The sequence below is a fragment of the Colobus angolensis genome, unplaced genomic scaffold (assembly GCF_000951035.1).
Source record: "Colobus angolensis palliatus isolate OR3802 unplaced genomic scaffold, Cang.pa_1.0 Scaffold121, whole genome shotgun sequence".
NCBI lineage: Eukaryota > Metazoa > Chordata > Mammalia > Primates > Cercopithecidae > Colobus > Colobus angolensis.
Window position 1 is genome coordinate 6,341,048 of NW_012113253.1, and position 20,710 is coordinate 6,361,757.

At 45.6% G+C, this 20,710-nt stretch overlaps 1 protein-coding gene across 4 annotated transcripts in view; it reads left to right on the top strand.

Moving 5' to 3' along the window:
• Positions 1–17,857, top strand: part of NCALD (neurocalcin delta) — a 472,522-nt gene extending 454,665 nt beyond the window's left edge. For all 4 annotated transcript variants that reach the window (XM_011931436.1, XM_011931444.1, XM_011931428.1 and 1 more), the window contains 2 exons: positions 11,501–11,606; positions 14,970–17,857. In XM_011931436.1, the coding sequence (XP_011786826.1) occupies positions 11,501–11,606; positions 14,970–15,067 (204 nt within the window). In that variant the 3' untranslated portion in view covers positions 15,068–17,857. The remainder of the gene's footprint in view (positions 1–11,500; positions 11,607–14,969) is intronic.
• The last annotated feature ends 2,853 nt before the right edge of the window (positions 17,858–20,710 follow it).

A 20,710-nucleotide genomic window follows, 5' to 3' on the forward strand; every position in this document is an offset into this window, starting at 1 on the left:
GGCTAATTTTTGTATGTTTGGTAGAGACGGGGTTTCACCACGTTGGCCAGGCTGATCTTGAACTCCTGACCTCAGCTGATCCGCCTGCCGCAGCCTCCCAAAGTGCTGGGATTACAGGCATGAGTGACCGTGCCTGGCCCCCATTCACTTTAAATGATATCTAAATTTCTTAATGAGGCATATAACAGCCTTTTGACTGGGTCCCCATCTCTCTCAAGACTCTCTCACATTTGTGACCTTTGAATGCTCCATGCCTCAGTTATATGTTAGCTGGAAGATACCAGAAGTCACCGTGGCCTCTCACATCCCACAGCCTTTTCTCATGCGGTGTCCTAGAGTGCACTCTTACCACATCTCCCTCTCACTCCGTGGAGGTGTCTCCTCTGCCCCCCACACTCCAGTCCTATGCACTTAACTCTGTTGTTGATCTCCATCATAATAATGCTTTTTTTGTTGTTAATTTCAAGTAGATTGCTGTTTTGTAATCATGAACAACTCCACTGAAAGATATAATTACTTTATGATCTCTTCAACAGGATTTTACCATGTTGAGTGCTGGATATTTCTATAGCTCTATAAATGTTCTTAAACTTTCTTCCAAGACACAGTTAAATTACTTGGAAACAGTTTGAACTTTCCCGGTCTTGCTTTTCAGATTCATTAGCTGACACGCGAGTGGCACTCAGCTAGCACCGATTATTACCACTACTGAGGCCAAGCCTTTCTGACTAGCCGGTGCCCCACAAATCATGAGGCTCTCCCTCTGGCTGATGGAAACAGGCACACTTCTGGACCTTGTGGGAGGGCCAGGCACTCTTTCCTTTAATCCTTCCACTTGGTTCTTTTTTCCCAGTCCTGAGTAGTTTCTTCCCATGTGTAGACTGACTATGCTGACTACTTGAGGGAGACCTGCCACAGCTCTCTGGAGTTCCCTGTGTGCCACTCTCTCTTCTCTTTTACTCTGTCCAGAGATCACTAGCCACTTTGGTGTCTTCAAACTCTCAATGTCATCTGCTCATCAGTGAGTCCACCAGGCATCACATAGGTCCCCGCTCCTGGCACTGTGGCTTGGAAACTCTCTCAAGTCATTAAGCTGGGGCCAAAATAGGACTTCCCTCTCACGTTTTCATTTTCTCAGGGATTACTGTCCTTTATTGCCCAGTTCCCAGCACCTGGTAAACTGTCGTTTCATGTCCATTGTTTTTTGGGTTTGTGGTTGCTGCTGCTTCAGGTGGGAGGGTAAGTTCAATCCCTATGACTCCATCTTGGCCAGAAGCCACACTCTCTACTCTCATGCTGATGTGTTTCTGTGTTGACCTGTCCTGCTGCCACCTGTCCTGTGAGCTCCTTCAAGGCAGGACTGTGCTGATGCCAAGGGATTTAGCACCATTTTTGTGCTATTCATAAAGTCCGCAAATGTTTGTTGAATAAAGTAAGTGTTAGACTCCAAAACATACAAAGGTGAATAAGACAATATCTCTGTCTGGAGGAAACTTAGAAGCCGTTGGGAAGACAAATCTCATGAAGAAGCATTCCAGGCTATTTGTTTTGGGAAAAAAGAAAAAGAAAAAGGAGGAACAGAGAAAACAGTCCAGATGAAGAGGGAGTCAGAGTAAGAGTCAGTCCTAGTGCAGATAGAACTTTCTTGAGGCACTACTTTCGTAGATGTTTTGTAACAAAAGGGTTCTGGTCAAACCAGTTTGAGAAAACCTGGTTTAAATAGATTTCAACAGGTCTCTTTACTGCGGGAATTACCAGAATCTTTAATATGTTCATGTGCATTGTGATGTTTTGAGAAGGGAATAAAGTAAGCAGTGTTTCCCAATACTGTTTTGATGATGGGATCTCTCTGATCTTAACACATCTTGGAAGGCTGACATTTCTTGGAAAGCGCATTGCGAGACACCTTTACAGCATCGCCAATGTGTGATTGTTCAGCCTTTGTTTCTGTATCTCCAATATCCATGAACCCACTTCTGCAGAGCAGCCTCTTGCTCTTCTGCTGTTGCACACCACAGAACATAAAGTTCTTCCCGTGTTAAGGCTACATCTAACTTCCCATAAGTCTTCAAGTTATAAAAGGGCATAGTGCTGGGTTATTTTAAATAGTAAGCTCCCCTAGTGTGCAGAGAGTGCAGTGTACAAATCTTGGACTCTCTCATTCCATTTAAGAATCACAGTATCTAGCTGGGTGCGGTGGCTCACAGCTGTAATTTCCACACTTTGGGAGGCTGAGGCAGGAAGATCACTTGAGCCCAGGAGTTTTAGATCAGACTGGGCAACATACTGAGACTCTATGTCTACAAAAAATTAAAAATTAGCTCAGTGTGGTGGCGCATGCCTGTGGTCTCAGCTACTCGGGAGGCTGAGGTGGAAGGATGGTTTGAGACCAGGAGGTCCGAAGTTGCAGTGAGGTATCATCATGCCACTGCATTCCAGCCTGGGAGACAGAGTGAGACCCTGTCTCAAAGAGAAAAAAAAGAATCGCACTATCACAAAGGGACCAGTACACAAAGTGGTTCAGTGGTTTCAAACTCTATTTTCAGCAGCAAAAATGGTTCTTCACTTCTATGCGAAGTACTGTTTTTTTAATCTATAATCTGAGGACAACCAGGTACTGCTGAACTTCTGTTGTCCATAGTCTGCTGTCAGAGAGCCTTGGGTGTCTAGTTTCCTATTAGAATACCCTATATTTTGCAATGAAATATCTGGTTTCCTTCAGAGAAGAGGTTGAGCGTTAATTCTTGGAATTTTGCCTGCCCTCAGTTAATTGCACAACCTTGATCAGTGCAGACCTCAGTCCTCCCTTTCCAATATTCCAAGAGATTGTTTTTTCAAAGAGAAAAAGAAAAAAAAAATGTAGGCCACAGGGAAGCTGATAGGGGCTCTGGCCACAGCAGAGAGCTGTCTCAAACCTGGCACGGGAAGAGTCAGGGCTGGGCTCCTGGGTGTCCCAAAGCTCCGCATTTACCCAGAGACAAGAAAAGGACTTTTCAAGTTTAATTAAAAACAGGATGACCCTGCTAGGCCTCTCATTGACATTGCTAAAAATAAAGTAGGAAAGTAGCCTGGTCTCTTCATGGTTTAATCCCATTACATGTAGAAGGGGTGGGGACTGGAGCTAGTAAAAGACATGATTTGTCTCAGATGGCTGTCTGGGGTCGTGTTTATCTCCTCTGTGCTATGCAGTCCCAGATTTTAAAGTTCTGATACAATCAGCTCTCGGTTGTTGATGCCGTGGGAAGGGAGCAAAGGGACAGACAATCCTGCCACTGTGGCTCTGCAGGGCTGTCACTCACTCACTCACTCACTCTGAGGGCCACTGGGACTCGTCGCCTCGGCTCTCTGCTCACAATTCTGGTACCACCCCTGACATTTATAAAGGCCTGGCTTTATAAATAACCCACTAATTCCTATCTGATCTGAGTGTCACGAAAGAGTTATATGTGAGCCCCTTGAAGAAGACCCCCACTTCCTCCTCATACCCACAACACACTCAGACATGGTGCCTCCCACCCCATTCCAGAAGCCCTGCTTGCACATATGTTCACATCGGGGCCTTCTGACTCTGTTCATTTTGTGGAGGAAGTAGTGGGAGTTGTTTGTTTGTTGTATTAACTGATTCTCATTTCTCTGTGACAGCCTCACTCCTTTAGCCTAATACTGAATACCAAGACTCTGGAAGACTTTCCGTTGAGTGTGAGAGCTTCACACATTCATGTGTTTGTTTGAGCTTTCATTCATTTCTTCAACCAAGGGTGTTAAGGGAATAACCCCTAGATTATTACACAGTTGATTTTGCATCAGAATCCCAAGAAGAAGAGTTTCATGGGCCACAACCTTAGACCCTGAAAGTCCCAAAGAGTGCTCCAGACCAATAGGTTTTACTTGCCACCAGGGGACCCAGAGGTAGCCTAGGCAAGGGCTTTCATAACAGCTATCAAGGCATTGCTGGGATGACTATACCCATCTAAATGGGGATCATTGAAAAATAAGATGTTTTTGGTGCCCCATATGAGACCTCCCAACTCCTGTACTAGAAGATTGTGAGACATGAAATAAGAGAGAGCGGCCAGGCACAGTGGCTCATGCCTATATTTCCAGCACTTTGAGAGACTGAGGCAGGAATATCTCTTAAGCCCAGGAGTTCGAGACCAGCTTGGGCAACATAGGGAAACCACATTTCTACAAATATTTTCTAAAAACTTAACTGGGCATGGTAGTGCATGCCTTTGGTCCCAGCAACTCAGGAGGCTGGGACAGGAGGATTGTCTGAGACCAGGAGGTCAAGGCTGCAGTGAGCCGTGATAGTATCACTGCACTCCAGCTTGGGCAACGGAATGAGACTTTGTCTCAAAAAAAATAAATAAATAAATAAATAAAAATAGAGAGCATATCAGTCTTGTTGACAATTGTATCTCCACCACTTAGCACATAGTAGATAATACACAATTATTAAATAATTTACAAATGACTAGTTTTCTTTTTTAAAATTTTACTTTAAGTTCTTGGATACATGTGCAGAATGTGTAGATTTGTTACATAGGTATACATGTGCCATAGTGGTTTGCTGCACCCATCAACCCATCATCTAGGTTTTAAGCCCTGCATGCATTAGCTATTTGTCCTAATGTTCTCTCTCCCCTTGACCCCCACCCCACAGCTGACCCCAGTGTGTGTTGTTCCCCTCCCTGTGTCCATGTGTTCTCATTGTTCAACTCCCACTTATGAGTGAGAACACGCGGTGTTCGGTTTTCTGTTCCTGTGTTATTTTGCTGAGGAGATGATGGCTTCCAGCTTCATCTGTGTCCCTGCAAAGGACACGATCTCATTCCTTTTTATGGCTGCATAGTATTCCATGGTATATATGTGCCATATTTTCTTTATCCAGCCTATCATTGATGGACATTGGGGTTGATTACATATCTTTGCTATTGTAAATAGTGCTGCAATAAACATACATGTGGACGTGTCTTTATAGTAGAATGATTTATAATCCTTTGGGTATATAGCCAGTAATGGGATTGCTGGGTCAAATGGTATTTCTGGTTCTAGATCATTGAGGAATCACCACACTGTCTTCCACAATGGTTGAATTGATTTATGTTCTCACCAACAGTGTAAAAGCATTCCTATTTCTCCATAGCCTCATCTGCATCTATTGTTTCTTGACTTTTTAATAATTACCATTGTGACTGGCGTGAGATGGTACCTCATTGTGGTTTTGATTTGCATTTCTCTAATGATCACCGATGTTGAGCTTTTTTTTTTTTCATGTTTCTTGGCTGCATAAATGTCTTCTTGAGAAGTGTCTGTTTATATCCTTTGCCTACTTTTTGATGGAGTTGTTTTTTTCTTGTAAATTTGTTTAAGTTCCTTGTAGATTCTGGATATTAGCCCTTTGTCAGATGGATAGATTGCAACAATTTTATCTCATTCTGTAGGTTGCCTGTTCACTCTGATGATAGTTTCTTTTGCTGTGCAGAAGCTCTTTGGTTTAATTAGGCCCCATTTGTCATTTTTGGCTTTTTTTGCTTTTGGCAATTTCATCATGAAGTCTTTGCCCACACCTATGTCCTGAATGGTAATGCCTAGGTTTTCTTCTAGGATATTTATGGTTTTGGGTTTTACATTTAAGTCTTTAATCTATTTTGAGTTAATTTTTGTATAACGTGTAAGGAAGGGGTGCAGTTTCAGTTTTCTGCATATAACTACCCAGTTTTCCAGCACCATTTATTAAATAGGGAATCCTTTCGCCATTACTTGTTTTTGTCAGGTTTGTCAAAGATCCGATGGTTGTAAATGTGTGGTGTTATTTCTGAGGTCTCTGTTCTCTTCCATTGGTCTATATGTCTTTTTTGGTACCAGTACTGTGCTCTTTTGGTTACTGTAGCCTTGTAATATAGTTTGAAGTCAGGTAATGTGATGCCTCCAGCTTTGTTCTTTTTGCTTAGGATTGTCTTGGCTATACAGGCTCTTCTTTGGTTCCATATGAAATTAAAATTTTTTATTCTAGTTCTGTGAAGAATGTCAGTGGTAGTTTGATGGGAATAGCATTGAATCTTTAAATTACTTTGGGCAGTATGGCCATTTTCACTATATTGATCTTTCCTATCCATGAGGATGGAATGTTTCTCCATTTGTTTATATTCTCTCTTATTTACTTGAGCAGTGTTTGTAATTCTCCTTGAAGAGATCTTTCACCTCCCTTGTTAGCTGTGTTCCTAGGTATTTTATTCTCTTTGTAGCAATTGTGAATGGCAGTTCATTTATTATTTGGATCTCTGCTTGTCTATTGTTGGTCTATAGGAATGCTTGTGATTTTTCCACATTGATTTTGTATCCTGAGACTTTGCTGAAGTTGCTTATCAGCTTAAGGATTTTTGGGTCTGAGACGATGGGGCTTTCTAAGTATAGAATAATGTAATCTGCAAGCAGAGAAAATTTGACTTCCTCTCTTCTTATTTGAATACCCTTTATTTCTTTCTCTTGCCTGATTGCCCTGGCCAGAACTTCCAACTATGTTGAATAGGAATGGTGAGACAGGGCATACCTGTTTTGTGCCAGTCTTCGAGCTTTTGCCCATTCAGTATGTTATTGGCTGTGGGTTTGTCATAAGTAGCTCTTATCATTTTAAGATATGTTCCATCAGTACCTAGTTTATTGAGAGTTTTTAACATGAAGGCCTTTATCAAAGGCCTTTTCTGATCTATTGAGCTGATCATGTGGTTTTTGTCATTGGTTCTGTTTATATGATGGATTATGTTTATTGATTTGCATATGTTGAACCAGCCTTCATTCCAGGGATGAAGCCAACTTGATCATGGTGGATAAGCTTTTTGATGTGCTGCTGGATTTGGTTTGTCAGTATTTTATTGAGGATTTTTCCATCGACACTCTTCAAGGATATTGGCCTGAAGTTTTCTTTTTTTGTTGTTGTGTCTCTGCCAGGTATTGGTATCAAAATGATACTAGCCTCATAACATGAGTTAGGGAGGATTCCCTCCTTTTCAATTGTTTGGAATAGTTCCAGAAAGAATCGTACCAGCTCCCCTTTGTAGCTTTGGTAGAATTCGGCTGTGAATCCATCTGCTTCTGGGCTTTTTTTAGTTAGTAGGCTATTAATTACTGCCTCAATTTCGCAACTTGTTATTGGTCTATTCAGGGATTTAACTTCTTTCTGGTTTAGTCTTGGGAGGATGTATGTGTTCAGGAATTTATACATTTCTTCTAGCTTTTCCAGTTTATTTGCCTAGAGATATTTATAGTATTCTCTGATGGTAGTTTATATTTTTGTGGTGTCAGTGGTGATATACCCTTTATCATTTTTTATTGTATCTATTTGATTCTTCTCTCTTTTCCTCTTTATTAGTCTAGCTAGTGGTCTATTTTGTTAATATTTTCAAAAAAACAGCTTCTGGATTCATTGATTTTTTGAAGGGTTTTTTATGTCTCTGTTTCTTTCAGTTCTGCTCTAATCTTAGTTATTTCTTGTCTTCAGCTAGCTTTTGGATTTGTTTGCTCTTGCTTCCCTAGCTCTTTTAATTGTGATGTTAGGGTGGAGATTTGAGATCCGTCTAGCTTTCTGATGTGGGCATTTAGTGCTATAAATTTCCCTCTTAACACTGCTTTAGCTGTCTTTTGTTTCTGGTATGTTGCAAATGACTAGTTTTCAATTCTCTGAACACCACTGACTGCAAATAAGGAAGGCAACAGAGGTAAATTTGGGAAATGAATGTGAATAGGAAAATCAAATTTAATGACACTTCCATCTTTTGTTGCTCATTGGAGAAATATAGATCCCTAAACACTGTGAGGCCTCAGTGGTCTTTCCCTGCTTGCTCTAGAGCCACATCATGTACTGTATGCCCCCACACTCTGTTGAGCTCCTTGCCATGCTCCCACCCTGGGCTTCCACGTGGTGGTTCCATCATCCCTGACTTATTTAAGCCCTATACTTTCTTCACATCTTTACTCAATCCTCAGTCCTCAGAGAAGCCTACCCTAACCCTCCTGGCAAAACCTAACTCTCCCACTGTGTCATCACAGAAGCCATGCACTCTTCTTTCTAGCACTTTTCTCAACAATGGTTTATATGTATTTCTTTATTTTACTAATGTCTGCCTTATTTCACAGCAAAAAACATAAGGGAAAGGATTAGATCAATGTCAATACCTGGTACACAGTAGTTGCTTATACATATTTGATGCATGACTGAGTGAGTGGATGGATGAAGAGGCAGTCACCTAAGGGCAGGGATTTCCATGACCTGGGGTCCATGGATCAGCTTCTAAATCCCCAAACCTGACATCATCCGCAGTGATGGGTGGGTTTGCATGGTTTCTAAGGGAAAAGCTCAAAGCTTTTGACAGATTAAAAATATTTAAGGGGTTTCACATGAATATGTTTAATTATGTGAAGAGAGAGAGAAGAAAAAGAAAAGAGGAAACTGAAAAAAACATTTAAAAGGATAAAGGGGAACTTTGTAAATTGGAGCAGTGCAGAAGAAAAGTGAGAGAGGGGATAGAATGAGAGGGCAACTAGGGGACAGTTATTCCTGAATAAATTCTCTAAACTAAGTGAAGTTGACTGTATTCAAGACCCTATGTTAGGCACTATCAGGGGTTCAAAAAATAGCCAGATGTGACTGCTACCCTCACTCTAAAAGGAGAACATCCTGGGTATGAGTTCAGGGTAAATGGAAGGAAGTGATACAAGAGAGGCTGGGATGGAGCCCTTTGCTAGCCCAGAGGGAGGGAGATTACACATAGCAGTAGAAGAAGGGAAGATGATGGAAGGCTTCCTGGAGGAGGGTAACATTTCAATCTATTCTTAACACATGGATAAGAGTCCAAGGAGGAGGGGAGATGGGGTAGGTGAGCACTCAGATGAGAGAAGAATATAAACAAAGCTGCTTGTCCAGGACACCAAGGAGCGTATCATATTGTCAGACTCTTGACAACAGCCTTTGTGGAGCATCTGAGCTGGGAGACACCTCCTATGGCCAGTCACGGGCACAAAGCCAGTGGCATCTAGAAGTACCACATGAGACAACCTTACTGAGGCCAGACAGACATGGAGAAGGAACAATCCAGCCCCAGAGAAGATTGAGAATGAATAAATACACAGCCCCCTTAAAACTTCTGGCGAAAATAAACTCATCCGTTGTCCATAAGTGCTCTTCCCCGCAACACCTCTGCAACTCCTGAAACCGCTCCGCGCTCTCTCCTTTAAAGAGATTGTGCTAATGTGATCCGCAGGGACACCAATTTCTAGGTGTTGTGTTATTGTTGTCCTAAGATTCCTGGGCTTAAGAATTCACCAAATATTTAGATCATATGAGCTCCAAACATGTGACGGGTGTGTATGTTTTCCTAGTTGGTGCCGATTCCCTTTTGACTAGGTCAAGAGTTACGAAAAGCTTCCACTGTGGGAGGAAAGCAAGCTGGGGAGAGGTTGCTAGACCTCAAGACTTTTGCTGGTGTGAAAAGACACCTGCTGTCTACTGTTACTAAATCTTCACCTGGGCCTGTTAAGTCTCAGGGCCTCTCTTCTCCCATTTGCAAAAACAGCTCCATCTCTCTGGCCTTCCCTAGCTACCCCAAGAACTTAGGTGTCCCCGGCAGTGAGGCACATGGCACTACAGCCCCAGCACAGTTGGTGGAGTAGACCTGGGCTGGGATGACAGCAGGCAGAGGACCATGATGAGGAGGCCAGACGATGGCTCCCTTCTTGTCTCCAGAGCACACTTCAGTGAGCATTTCTTGGGAATGAAATGGCTCAGCTTACCCCAGGGACACCCATTATCCTAGATAGTACCCTAACTCTGCGCTTTACCTCCCAGAACAAGTCGCTGCAGAGTCAGCTCTGGAGTTCAGTAAGCACGTTGGGTGGGTTTGAGACAGACTCAGGGAGCCTGTCCAGAGGCGTCCCTGAGGGACAGGATCAGCCTAAAGGCCAGAACACTGGGTGAGTCCGTTTTCGTTCTTATTTTGACTGAGATTAGAGTACTTACCCGACTTTATCCAGAATCTATAAGGGACTTCTGGCAGGGTTGGTCCTGAGCAAGATTGTAAAGCAGCTCAGTTGAACCTTCAATGTCTTTTTCTGCTCCCACCTTTCCCATTTGGAGGTGACTCCCCACAGCTGCTTTCCTTTCTCTGTCCTCTCCACCTGCCTGACTGCCCCTAGAGCTCCAGAACTTTCTGAAATTTTCTGCCTACTCCCTGTCAAAATTTATTTTTTCTAAAACTTGTCCCCAAGACTAAGATGCCCAAAGTGACTCTGATTAGGAAAGTCATGATCTGGGGAAAAAAACAATGACTTTTCATTTCTCTTCCCAAATAAAAACTACCTTTGACCACAGAGGCCTTTGGGCCCTTACTGAGTCCCATGTGGAGGTCACAGGCAGTGAGGTGATAGTTTCAGTAGTGCTTACAAAACTCCACAGAATCCTCTTTCGCCCATCAGATGTCATAGCTGTACCTAGTTTAGCTCAGGCCTGAGGTTGTGTAATATTTCAGAGCTCTGATGACAGGTGGTTTCCATCTCAGAACTACCTGGGAGCTTGCTGAGAAGGAACGTGAGACCATTGTCACACGCAGGGGGAAAAGCACTGGAATGGACTGGAAGTCTGCCTGGGGGAACATGTGGCACACACAGAGTGTCACATGTCTGTCATCCTTGAGGGGTCATTGTGGACTCTCAAGGGTCCATGATAGGCATCCACTTACCTCTCTAGCCTGAGGAATGTCATCTGCAGCCTTGCTCCTCAAAGTGGGGACCTTGCTTCTCAAAGCAGGGTCTTTAGAACAGCAGCAGCAGCATCGCACCGGAGCTCATTAAAAATACAGACTCTCAGCCCCACCCCTTCCCCCAGCACTACCCAATCAGATTCTGCATTTTAACAAGATTCCCAGGGGATTTGTATGCACATGAACAATGGAGATGGCTAGGAGAGGTGGCCCATGTCTGTAATCCCAGCACTTTGGGAGACCGAGGTAGGAGAAGCTTGAGCCCAGGAGTTTGAGACCAGCTTGGGCAACATAGTGAGACCTCGTCTCTCCAAAAATAAATAAATAAATAAATAATTTTAAAAAATTAGCCGTGTGTGGTAGGGAGTACCTCTAGTCCCAGCTGCTTGGGAGGCTGAGGTGGGAGGATTGCTTGACCTGTGAGATGGAGCCTGCAGTGAGCTGTGAGTGTGCCACTACACTCTAGCCTGGGTGACAGAATGAGAGACCCTATCTCAAAAAACAAAAAACACTGGAGACACAGGGTCTTCCTGCTGGTTGTCCCTCCTGAAGGTCCTCACTGGAGGAGAACAAGCTTTGTGGGCCTAGCTTCTTCTACCTGTGCCGCCACATCTTATACCAATCAGTGGGGATAGGACCAGGTCCAATGCAGATGGGGACATTCCCTTCAACCCGCATTTGGGAGGTTTAATGATTGTGTGCCATACCGTTTCTCTGTCTTACCACCATGTTGCTTCTGTCCCCAGGCAATCTATAAGATGGTTTCCTCCGTAATGAAAATGCCTGAAGATGAGTCAACCCCAGAGAAAAGAACAGAAAAGATCTTCCGCCAGATGGACACCAACAGAGATGGTAGGAGGCGGGGGCTGCACTGCTTAGCTCAGATGAGGGTTGCTGGAAGGACTGGGGAGTCCATACTGGGAAGTGCCACTTGAGGCCCTTCATGCGAGTGGCTCATCCTCCAAGCCTCCCAAGTGGGTAGGAGGGGAGAGGACCAGGTGGCCACAGGAGAATTGAGCCCAGAATTGGGGAAAATGCCTTATTTCTAGTCTCTTCTATCCTCCTTGTAGGTCAACTTCTACCTCCAAGAAAATAGAATGGATCTTGTGGGGCAAGAATGAAGGGACCCAAGAAACCATTGTTAGCACAGACCCATCCTTGGGACAGGCTTAGGCCACAGCAGGCTGGGGCCCTGCAGTCCAGGTCATCAAAATGGGGAGAGGGTTGTTATTCTGTTGTTCTACCCAGGTGCTGACAGCCTTCACTCCAGCCTGCCAAAGGGGTTTTGTTGGAGTCTCCAGTTCATGCACTGAGATGTTGTGTTTCCCAGAGACAGTGGGCTCCCACAGTCACTGGGGTGCCAGGGGTAGTGGTGAGGGAGTAAGGTGCCCAGCAGGTTCCCACCCTGATGGTGCCACCCACAATTCAAACCCAACAAAGTGAAAAAGAGAGTTGAATTTCAAACTTAACAGAAGGATTTTAGATCTTAAATTGCCAGAGAGAATACAGAAGGCCCAATTATCCTTGAATTTCAGATAAACAGCAAACAATTGTCAGGATTAGTATGCCAAACTAAAAAAGTCACTTGCTGTTTATCTGAAATTCAAAGTTAACGGGGCGTCCTGTATTTAATTTGCCAGATCTGGCAACGCTATTTAAATGTTATACTTGAGTGGAAAGTGCTCAGCTCAGGGCCAGGCTTGTAGCTCTTGCTGTTATTATCAGCTCACCCGATCTGTTCAGAGGCCCTGGCAATTCTTGTCAACATGTGCACATGCACTTGGGCTCCCACCTGGCGCTGATCTATAGAACAATAGAAGCCTTCGCCGTAGAGAGAGCCTCTGTCTCTTTTTATCCCCTGCCCAGGTACAGCTGCCTGAGAATCTGGGTTTGTGTGGTATGGGCCAATCTCCTTGCTTTGTTTCCTCCACAAAGGTGCCATTCCATTTTGAAACATCCTATGTCCCTTTATTTGCTTTGATTTACAATGAATAGTTGTGACTAAACAAGCATGGGATTATTTTAATAGTTAACTTGTTGATGTTAAACTGCAGATTTTACTGGTACTCAAGAGCACAATGGGTTTGTGCTGTGTTCTAGGTCCAGACACCTCTTTAGGATAGGGCTAAAGGATGGGAGATCAGATGTCACAGGATAAAGCCCTAACTCTGTGTTGATCGTAGGCAATGAATTAGGGTCTCTCCATTGGTTCTTTGCTGCTGTAGGATCGCAGAGCCCTGATTGAGTTAGCATTCTCAGAGCACAACTCACTGCTAAAGACCTGTGCCCTTCTAAGGGAAAACCTTGTGTTTAAAATTAAATTAAATTTTCAAAGGTTAGGGTTGGGGGAGGTGGGTGGGAGCCATAGAAGGAAGGAGGAAGAGGGGCTGTAAGTTCACAACTCTCAGAGGAATCTTAGCCCAACCAGGGGACTGGGTGCTTCAGCTCAGTGCTTGGCTACTGGACCCCAGAACTGAGGCCACTTGCACCCCTCCCTGTCTAGAGCAGAGCAGACCTCACGTAGAGTCTCCTACCCTTAGATTTAGCTTACCTGATGCTCTTGGAAACTAACCTCTGGCCTCTGATTTGAAGAGAAAAATCTGGGCCCACAGGCAAGTTCTCCTAGGAGCCAACTATGAAGCATGCAGACAGTTAACTGAAGAAAGCCAGATATCATGCCGAGCTCCAGGTCTGCCCCTGCTACCTCCAGCTGGTGCCTCCCAGAGCCAACCTCTGAGAGATTGCAAAGTGTTCGGAGACCACACCAGTCTCCCTTCTCTCGTGCCTTGCCAAGCTGGAAGAAGTCATCACCATTTTAACTACTGTGAACAGGGCAGGACTCATAAAAAAAATGGCCAGAACACAAAGCTTGGAGGGGATCAGCTCTACAAATTAAAAATAAATTAATAAATACATCCCTATGGTTTTCCTTCATGGAGATAAAGTGGGTTTTGTTAAACAAGAACTAGGTTCTGGTGAGGAGGGAATTGTGGCTGAGGAGAAGATATGTTTGTTGGTGTTTCTGTTGGGGGAGGCCCCCTCCTGTCGGGTTTGGAATAAGTTGGAAAATAAAAGAGGACAGAGGTCAAAAGATAGAGAGACACTGGAGGCTATGGCTTAGCATGAGAGTCCAAGGGCGTGCTGAAAAACCCACAGGTGTGCAGAGCCAGGCAGGCCAGGTGCTGCCCTTGGAGGAGCAGATGGAAATAAATCCTCTCTCGGGCAGCTCCTTCCAAGAGAAAAAGGGAGGGCAAGGCTGGGCAAAGATGCCTGGCAATTCCTCCCAAATTTACCAATCTAGCATGTCACTTCACTCCCAGGGGCGGGGCAGACAAACAGGAAGGGTCCTTCTGGAATCACCAGGAATGAGGAAAGCCTTGCAGTCCCCCAACTCCTACCCCACCGCTCCGTCCTCTCCACAAGTGACAGAAGGGCCTTCCTGGAAAAGAATTCCATATGTGCTCCAGCGTATGCAGAAAGGAAAGGTCACCGGGGTCTGAGTGGGAGCCCAGGCTGCTGAGCCTCCCTCCTCCAGCCATCAGGGTAGCAGGAGAGCACCCTAATTGAGAGGCAGAAACCCATGGGTTACCCTCTGCCTTGAACACATACCCTGCTCTTCCCCTGACCTCAGATGGAGGCACAGCTGTCTTCCCGTGGTGTTTGTATAAACAAACACTTATGTCCACGACTTCTTCCCCAAGACAGGATGGGCTCTTGCAGCAAACCTAAGAACACAGAGTGGCGTGAAGAACACGAAGTGGCTCAGAAGGCTCCGGGGAACATCATGGGAACCAACTGGGTGCAGCCAGGGCCCAGCTCGTTCTCATAAAGGCAGGAGGGCCACTTCTTTTACAAATGCCGAGTGAGCCTCTCCAGGGCGCCTGGAGCCAGGAGGTCAGGGGCCAAGTCAGCATCATCCACCACCCTCTCCCCAGCCCCGGGCCCAGGGCCGGGCACACAGTGCACTCTCAGGCAGCGGTGTTTGATTGCCACGTGCACTGTCCTAAGTGCTGGCAATGCCATGGTGAACGAGGCAGCAGTGTTCCTGGAGAGTCCCCTGCGCTCTTCCCCGGGACAGGTGAGTGCTGTGTGTCACAGCAGCAGTGAGGCTGCAGGCAGAAGGTGAACCGACACTGCCCAGCACACAGTAGTGGGAAGGGTGTAAGCTCATGCAGCTGCCACCAGCCACCACTCACCCGTCCTCTTGCTTCCTAGGAAAACTCTCCCTGGAAGAGTTCATCCGAGGGGCCAAAAGCGACCCGTCCATAGTGCGCCTCCTGCAGTGCGACCCGAGCAGTGCCGGCCAGTTCTGAGCCCTGCGCCCACCAATTGAATTGTAGAGCTGCTTGTGTTCCCTTTTGATTCTTCTTTTTAACAATTTTTTTTTTTTGCCAAACAATATCAACGGTGATGCCGTCCCCTGTGCGGTCTGATGCGCCTTCCTCCGTGACGCCTTCAGCTTCTTTTGTCGTGGATGCTTCGTGGGAATGCCCAGAGCCCCAGTGTGCTTGTGGAGAGCATGGACAGAACATTTGTGGTGTTCATTGTTTGACGGTTTTTAATCGTTACTATTATTTTTTCTTTTGATTCTAATGTCTCTGTTCTAAAACCTAAGACTCGGGGGTGGGGGCAAAAGAAGGGAAACCCATCCAGTCCCATGATTCTATTGCAAGCTTCAAGGGGCTTTTGTTTGAAAGACAAAACTCCCTGCCTGGGTCTGTTGTCATACATGCCGCTGTAGGGGTGATGGATGGCAGCAGATGCTGGATTCCCCAAGAACAAGTTACCCTCTGGGGTGAGGCTATTCCAGGGAGCTGGGACATTTCCCCATGGGGGCCCACTCCCCGCTCTTCCCCAGTAGGTTGTAGTTTCTAAGCTGTGAACATTTCAAGGTAAATTAATAGAGGAGAGGAAAAAGATGGCTCAGCTATTTTTTCACAGGTTTACACTAGTTGAGCTAATATGCGTGTCTTTGGAAATTAAACCTAAATGGTAACCTAGTTCAAAACCAGACCCATCTTGTTGCCTATTGTGATAAAATAAAAAGACTGCTGTATATAACATATTGGGTATTGCAGACCAAATTAAGTGTTTTGCCTTGTTTAAATGAAATGCATGTTTAGTGAGCACTAATACAATCTTATTCCAGAAGACTGTTTTTAGTAGCTTATTGTGAAGTAAGACAACTATAATGAATGTCTATGTCTTGTTTTGAAGTCATATCTGTCTTTGCGCAAATGTACCAATCGACAAGTATATTTTATATATTCCATAAAAATACAAAGTAACCCTGACTAGGGCCCAACCTTAATTTTGAATGCGTTTCCAGAGTGGCCGTGCCTAGAGGGCAGATGCAGAACAGGTGGTAGTGGGACAGGACAATTGGAGCACAGGAATGTTAACATGTATTACGGGGGGCCAGGAGGGTGGTTTGCCTCCCAGGCCCAGCAGCCCATTGACAGCATTAGACTGGCGGCATGGTGCTTTTCTGAGCAGATCAATACTCTGCAGACTCAAAAAAAAAAAAATTGCATACATTCTTGGAACTTCCCAGTGGTTTAATCTGTGTGCGTGGTTAGGGAGCCAGGTCTGGAATGTTCAGTTTCCCTGCCCCTGTTAAAGAGTCAGAGGTTGGGCAGTCATCAAATTCGTCATAAAGACAAGGGCAAGTGCATCTGTGGTTTCCAAGGCCCCCCCCCGATGGAGAATCCAAAAGTATTTTCCATTGCTGTGCTCTTTGAATGCAGACTTCTATTTCCAGAAGTGACAGCGCAAGTCTGAGTTGCTGTTTGGTCTGGTGACCTCAGACACACTGATTTGAATTGAAAGCTAAGAGTAAAAATTTGCTGGTTACAGGCGAGTCATAGTCTCGCAAGTAGCTGGCAAAGGGAGGCCCAAATACTTGAGGCTGTTCATGGGGAATTTGCCCATAAGAGAAGGCAGAGAGGTCCCCAGTGGGTATATTTACTGCCAAGCCACTTGCCGAAGAACAGGAACCATAGAAAGAGAGACATCATAACCAGGAGAAAAACGTGGCCGAACATGCTAACCTCCAGGTTTCTATGTATGACTTGAGTCTGCTGTAACTGATAGCAGAAATCCAAATTTGTATGGTAGACCAAAAAGAACCAGATCTGTAGGGTGAAACTTTGAGACCTAGACTCTGTAAAAATAATCCGAGTCTTCCCCCAGGGGTCAGTTCCTCACAGTGGTTCTGTACCAAGACTTGCCAAATTCCTCCATGGCCAAGTGTTAAAAGCTGTTTTGAAAAATAGCGAATTAACCTAAGACACAGAAAGCAGACTGCGTGAGGAAACCCAGCATGCCCTATTGGCAGTGCTCAGGAGCTGAATCGCACTTTTCCCTGCTCTGGATCGAAGTCCTAATTCCTTCCTTTAATTCTCCTTTGGTAGGTGGAATCAGTTAATGTTTTGAGAAACCTGCCCGGGCTCTGCCCTTAGTCAAGACATGTCGTTGAGCCAGACCCACTCTGTTCCTTGGAACCTAGAGCTGGAGTGAGGACTAGAGGTCTCCAGCTATTCCAGAAAGAAAAGTGAGCCACATGCAGGCCGATGAATGCTGATACTTCCAGAATGTATGGAAATGGTCCCTGTCCTGGCCTGCCACTGACCCTGTCTGTATTTTCTCAGAGGTGGTTTTTCTCCTTCTCCTTCCCAGGAAGGTCTTTGTATGTCAAATCCAACGCACTCAAGTTTGGCCAAGGGACTCCACAGCACCCAGAAGGCTGCATGCCTTAAGGTTTATGTTACTCCTCTGCTGGGCTGTTCATTGTCATTGCCGTGTTCAGGGACCTTTGGAAATAAAACCTATTCTGTCCCAAATAAAACCAGCCTGTGATGTTCAAGGGACTGGAATAAAGTGGCTTATGACCTGAAGGATTCTACAGAGTGCTCGACTGTTCATACCTCGTTCAGAGTTGGGGGGTCGGGGTGGGGACTGGGGGTGTTGTCCCATCCCATCAGTATGCCCACGGTGGATTTAATAATATCTAATTTATAAGTCATAGCCTGTGGAGTGGCCCGTATATCAGTTGACTGTGTAGCTCTTGCCTGGCATTAAAGCATGTTTTTGGTTTAACATGATTGTCTGGAACATGAGATTTTCATGCCGAAACTGCTGCCACAGCTGAATCTGTGCATTATTGAGGCTCTAGCTTCTGATACTGCCTTCCTCCTGGGTGTTCTTCCTGCCTAGAGCGACGCAAGGAACCAAGGTTTGTGAGTGGGGGATGAAAGAGGCTGCTGACCCCAGAGTTCTGTCCCAAGGCATCCTTGGTCTTCATATGGGCTTCCTTACATCCCTCCCTCCATGGTCTCCACTTTCTTCCCATCTCCTCCCCTTTCTCAAACTATAGTCCAAATGTTAAGTACAATAAAAGGAGAAACTGAGGCAACCTCCCCTTCAGTGGGATCTGGGTAAGCTTCAGGAGATAAATAATCTCTTCACCCCTCTCAACCTGAGAAGATTCAGCGAAAAAGATGACATGAGACAGAGCCTACACTCTGAAAACCAGTTCCGATCACGGTGTTGGCTGTTGTTGCTGTCATTGGCCTTGCCTCCAGCACAGGAGGCTGTTAATGTAGAGAAAAAGAGCTGCCAACTTGCTAACTTGAGTGTTAGCTATGGGAGAGCCTCACGGGCCAACTAGACCTTGTGTGGGGGGGTAGAGTTGCCCTCGAGGGAATCTTTTCCTACTGCACACAGTCGGCCACTACGGACCAGTTATGGCCCTGACACCATGAGTCCTGAGCATGAATAACACAAGTCTGATCCTGAGAAGGTGGCTGGGTGTCTCCAGTCTCATCAGAAGCCTGCCTACCAGCAATCTGGGAATTTCCAGCAAATTTCCAAACCCGAGGCTCCTATTTTCAGGGCATTTTCCTGCTGCCCCAACCCAACTGAGTCCCCACACATCCTAATTTGGTACCCACCAGCTGAGGAAGAGTCCAAGTGTTCTCTCAGTCAAGATAGAAAGGAGAGCACAAGAGCTGCCTTTGAAGAACTGGACCTCCTTCTCTTGCCTGACTTGTCTTTGCCAGAAGCATGATGAATGCTTTCCCGAAAAATTCTGGTTTGGAGGTGGCCGAAGAAACAGAGAAAAAAACATTGAGTCTTATGTTTTCTAAGTCAGTAGAATATCAGTCAAATCCACCTGGAACAGATGATTGCATAGGGAAAAATGTTCAGGCTGAGGGTATCACCAATGATCTATTCATTTCAAGCAGGATTCTCTACAGTTGAATGCTGACCACACACATGTCCAGGACTTAGACAGGTCCTGGGCACTTGTGGTACTGGGTGCTAACGTAAAATGCATGGTCCCGTACACCCTTGGGGATGCACACAATGATTGCTCTGAGAGCATCCCAGTCTTGTTTCATGACTTCTTTTCTAACACTATTACAGGAAATGGCTGACATTTTAATAGTTCTCTAAAAGAAATGGTGAAAATGCTTCAAAGTGCAGGGGTAGCAGGGCCTTCCAACCCTTATTAAATACTCACCTCTGCTACCAATACATAATCCTCATGAAGACAGACATGTAAAGACACTGTCTCAAGATGTATTTTTTTTCCAGTACCAGTATTTAATCATTTTATTGGGTTCCCGTTGAGTGTCCAGTGGCGGCTGAACACAGAACCAAGCACTATGTGCAATCTTGGAGGTAGGCATGGGGGTGGGGATGGTCGGGGTTATTAGCAAAGAAGCAAGAGACCAAGCTCACAGCCAATGCCTTGAAAACAATTACAAAGTAGCTTACACCTACATCCCATGGCAGAACAGAAATCAAGTTCTTTCCACAGTGGTCCATGAGGGGTGTTTGCTGCCAGGGATCAAGTGGGTGATGTTCACCTTGGTGCCTTTTCACCATCCTCTTCCTCTTTGTTGCTGCTTCTGGCTGATCAGAGGTCCCGCTGTAGAATTCAGGCGTCCCCAAAATTCATTCCTGAGTTTCTAAAATGAATCCCATGCACCCATTAAGAGAACTCAGAGACATATAGGGACGAAGGACTCCTGGGAAGAAAGGGCGTGTGGTACTAGGGTGATAGTGCAGAAAACCCACTCAGGGAAATTAAGTGCAGCCTGACTGACTGTTTATTGGAGACTTTTTAAAAGAAGGGGTCGGCCTTGCTCCAATCTTCCCTTAGGAGAACCTGCAGCTGAGAGCAGAGTGGCCTGCCAGGCTCCAGGTGCCATGCCTGTGGAGCTGCTCTGAGGCCATGCTCTCCCGGGAGGTGAATGGCTGCACACAGCAGGGGCGTTAGGACCATGGCTGTCTGTGGCAGGGGCATTAGGACTGGGCCTTCTTGCCCAGAGTGGGACTCCTCCTGTGGGCGACCATTGCCTGGGGCTCCCCACTGACCTGGCTGAGACTTTCTGGGAACTGTGCTATGGTCTGACACTTTTCCCACATGGACTTCCTCCAATAAATCTGCTAAACTTCTAATCTCATCATGTCATCTACATCTTGGAGGACCTCAAGTGACACAGCAACCTTGCCCTTAACCTTCCCATTGACCCCCCAGGAACAAAGAGCTCCAACCCTGAGTCGGCAGCCTTCCCAAAGTGAGGATCATGGTGGTGACTTCTCATCGCATCCAGAATGTCTAAGAGGGGTTGTGTGTCTCAGGACTAGGGAGATGACAGCCCTGACTCTCCTAGGGGAAATGTTTGTCATTGTGCTGATAGACACCAGATCACTATCCTTTTGCACCCCTCCTCCTATGAGGGCAGACTATGTCTAACTTGCCTCTCTCTCCAGCACATGGCAAAACATCAGGTCCGGAGTAATTGAACTGAATCAGTGTAGAGAGTGGAAGGTAAGAGCTGGTACTAGACTTCATGACAAGGACAGCCATCATCGCCTATCCAACCAGCATCTCATTCCAGGGAGCTGGGTGGCACACATGGCGAGCACCTAATAGCAGGGCCTTG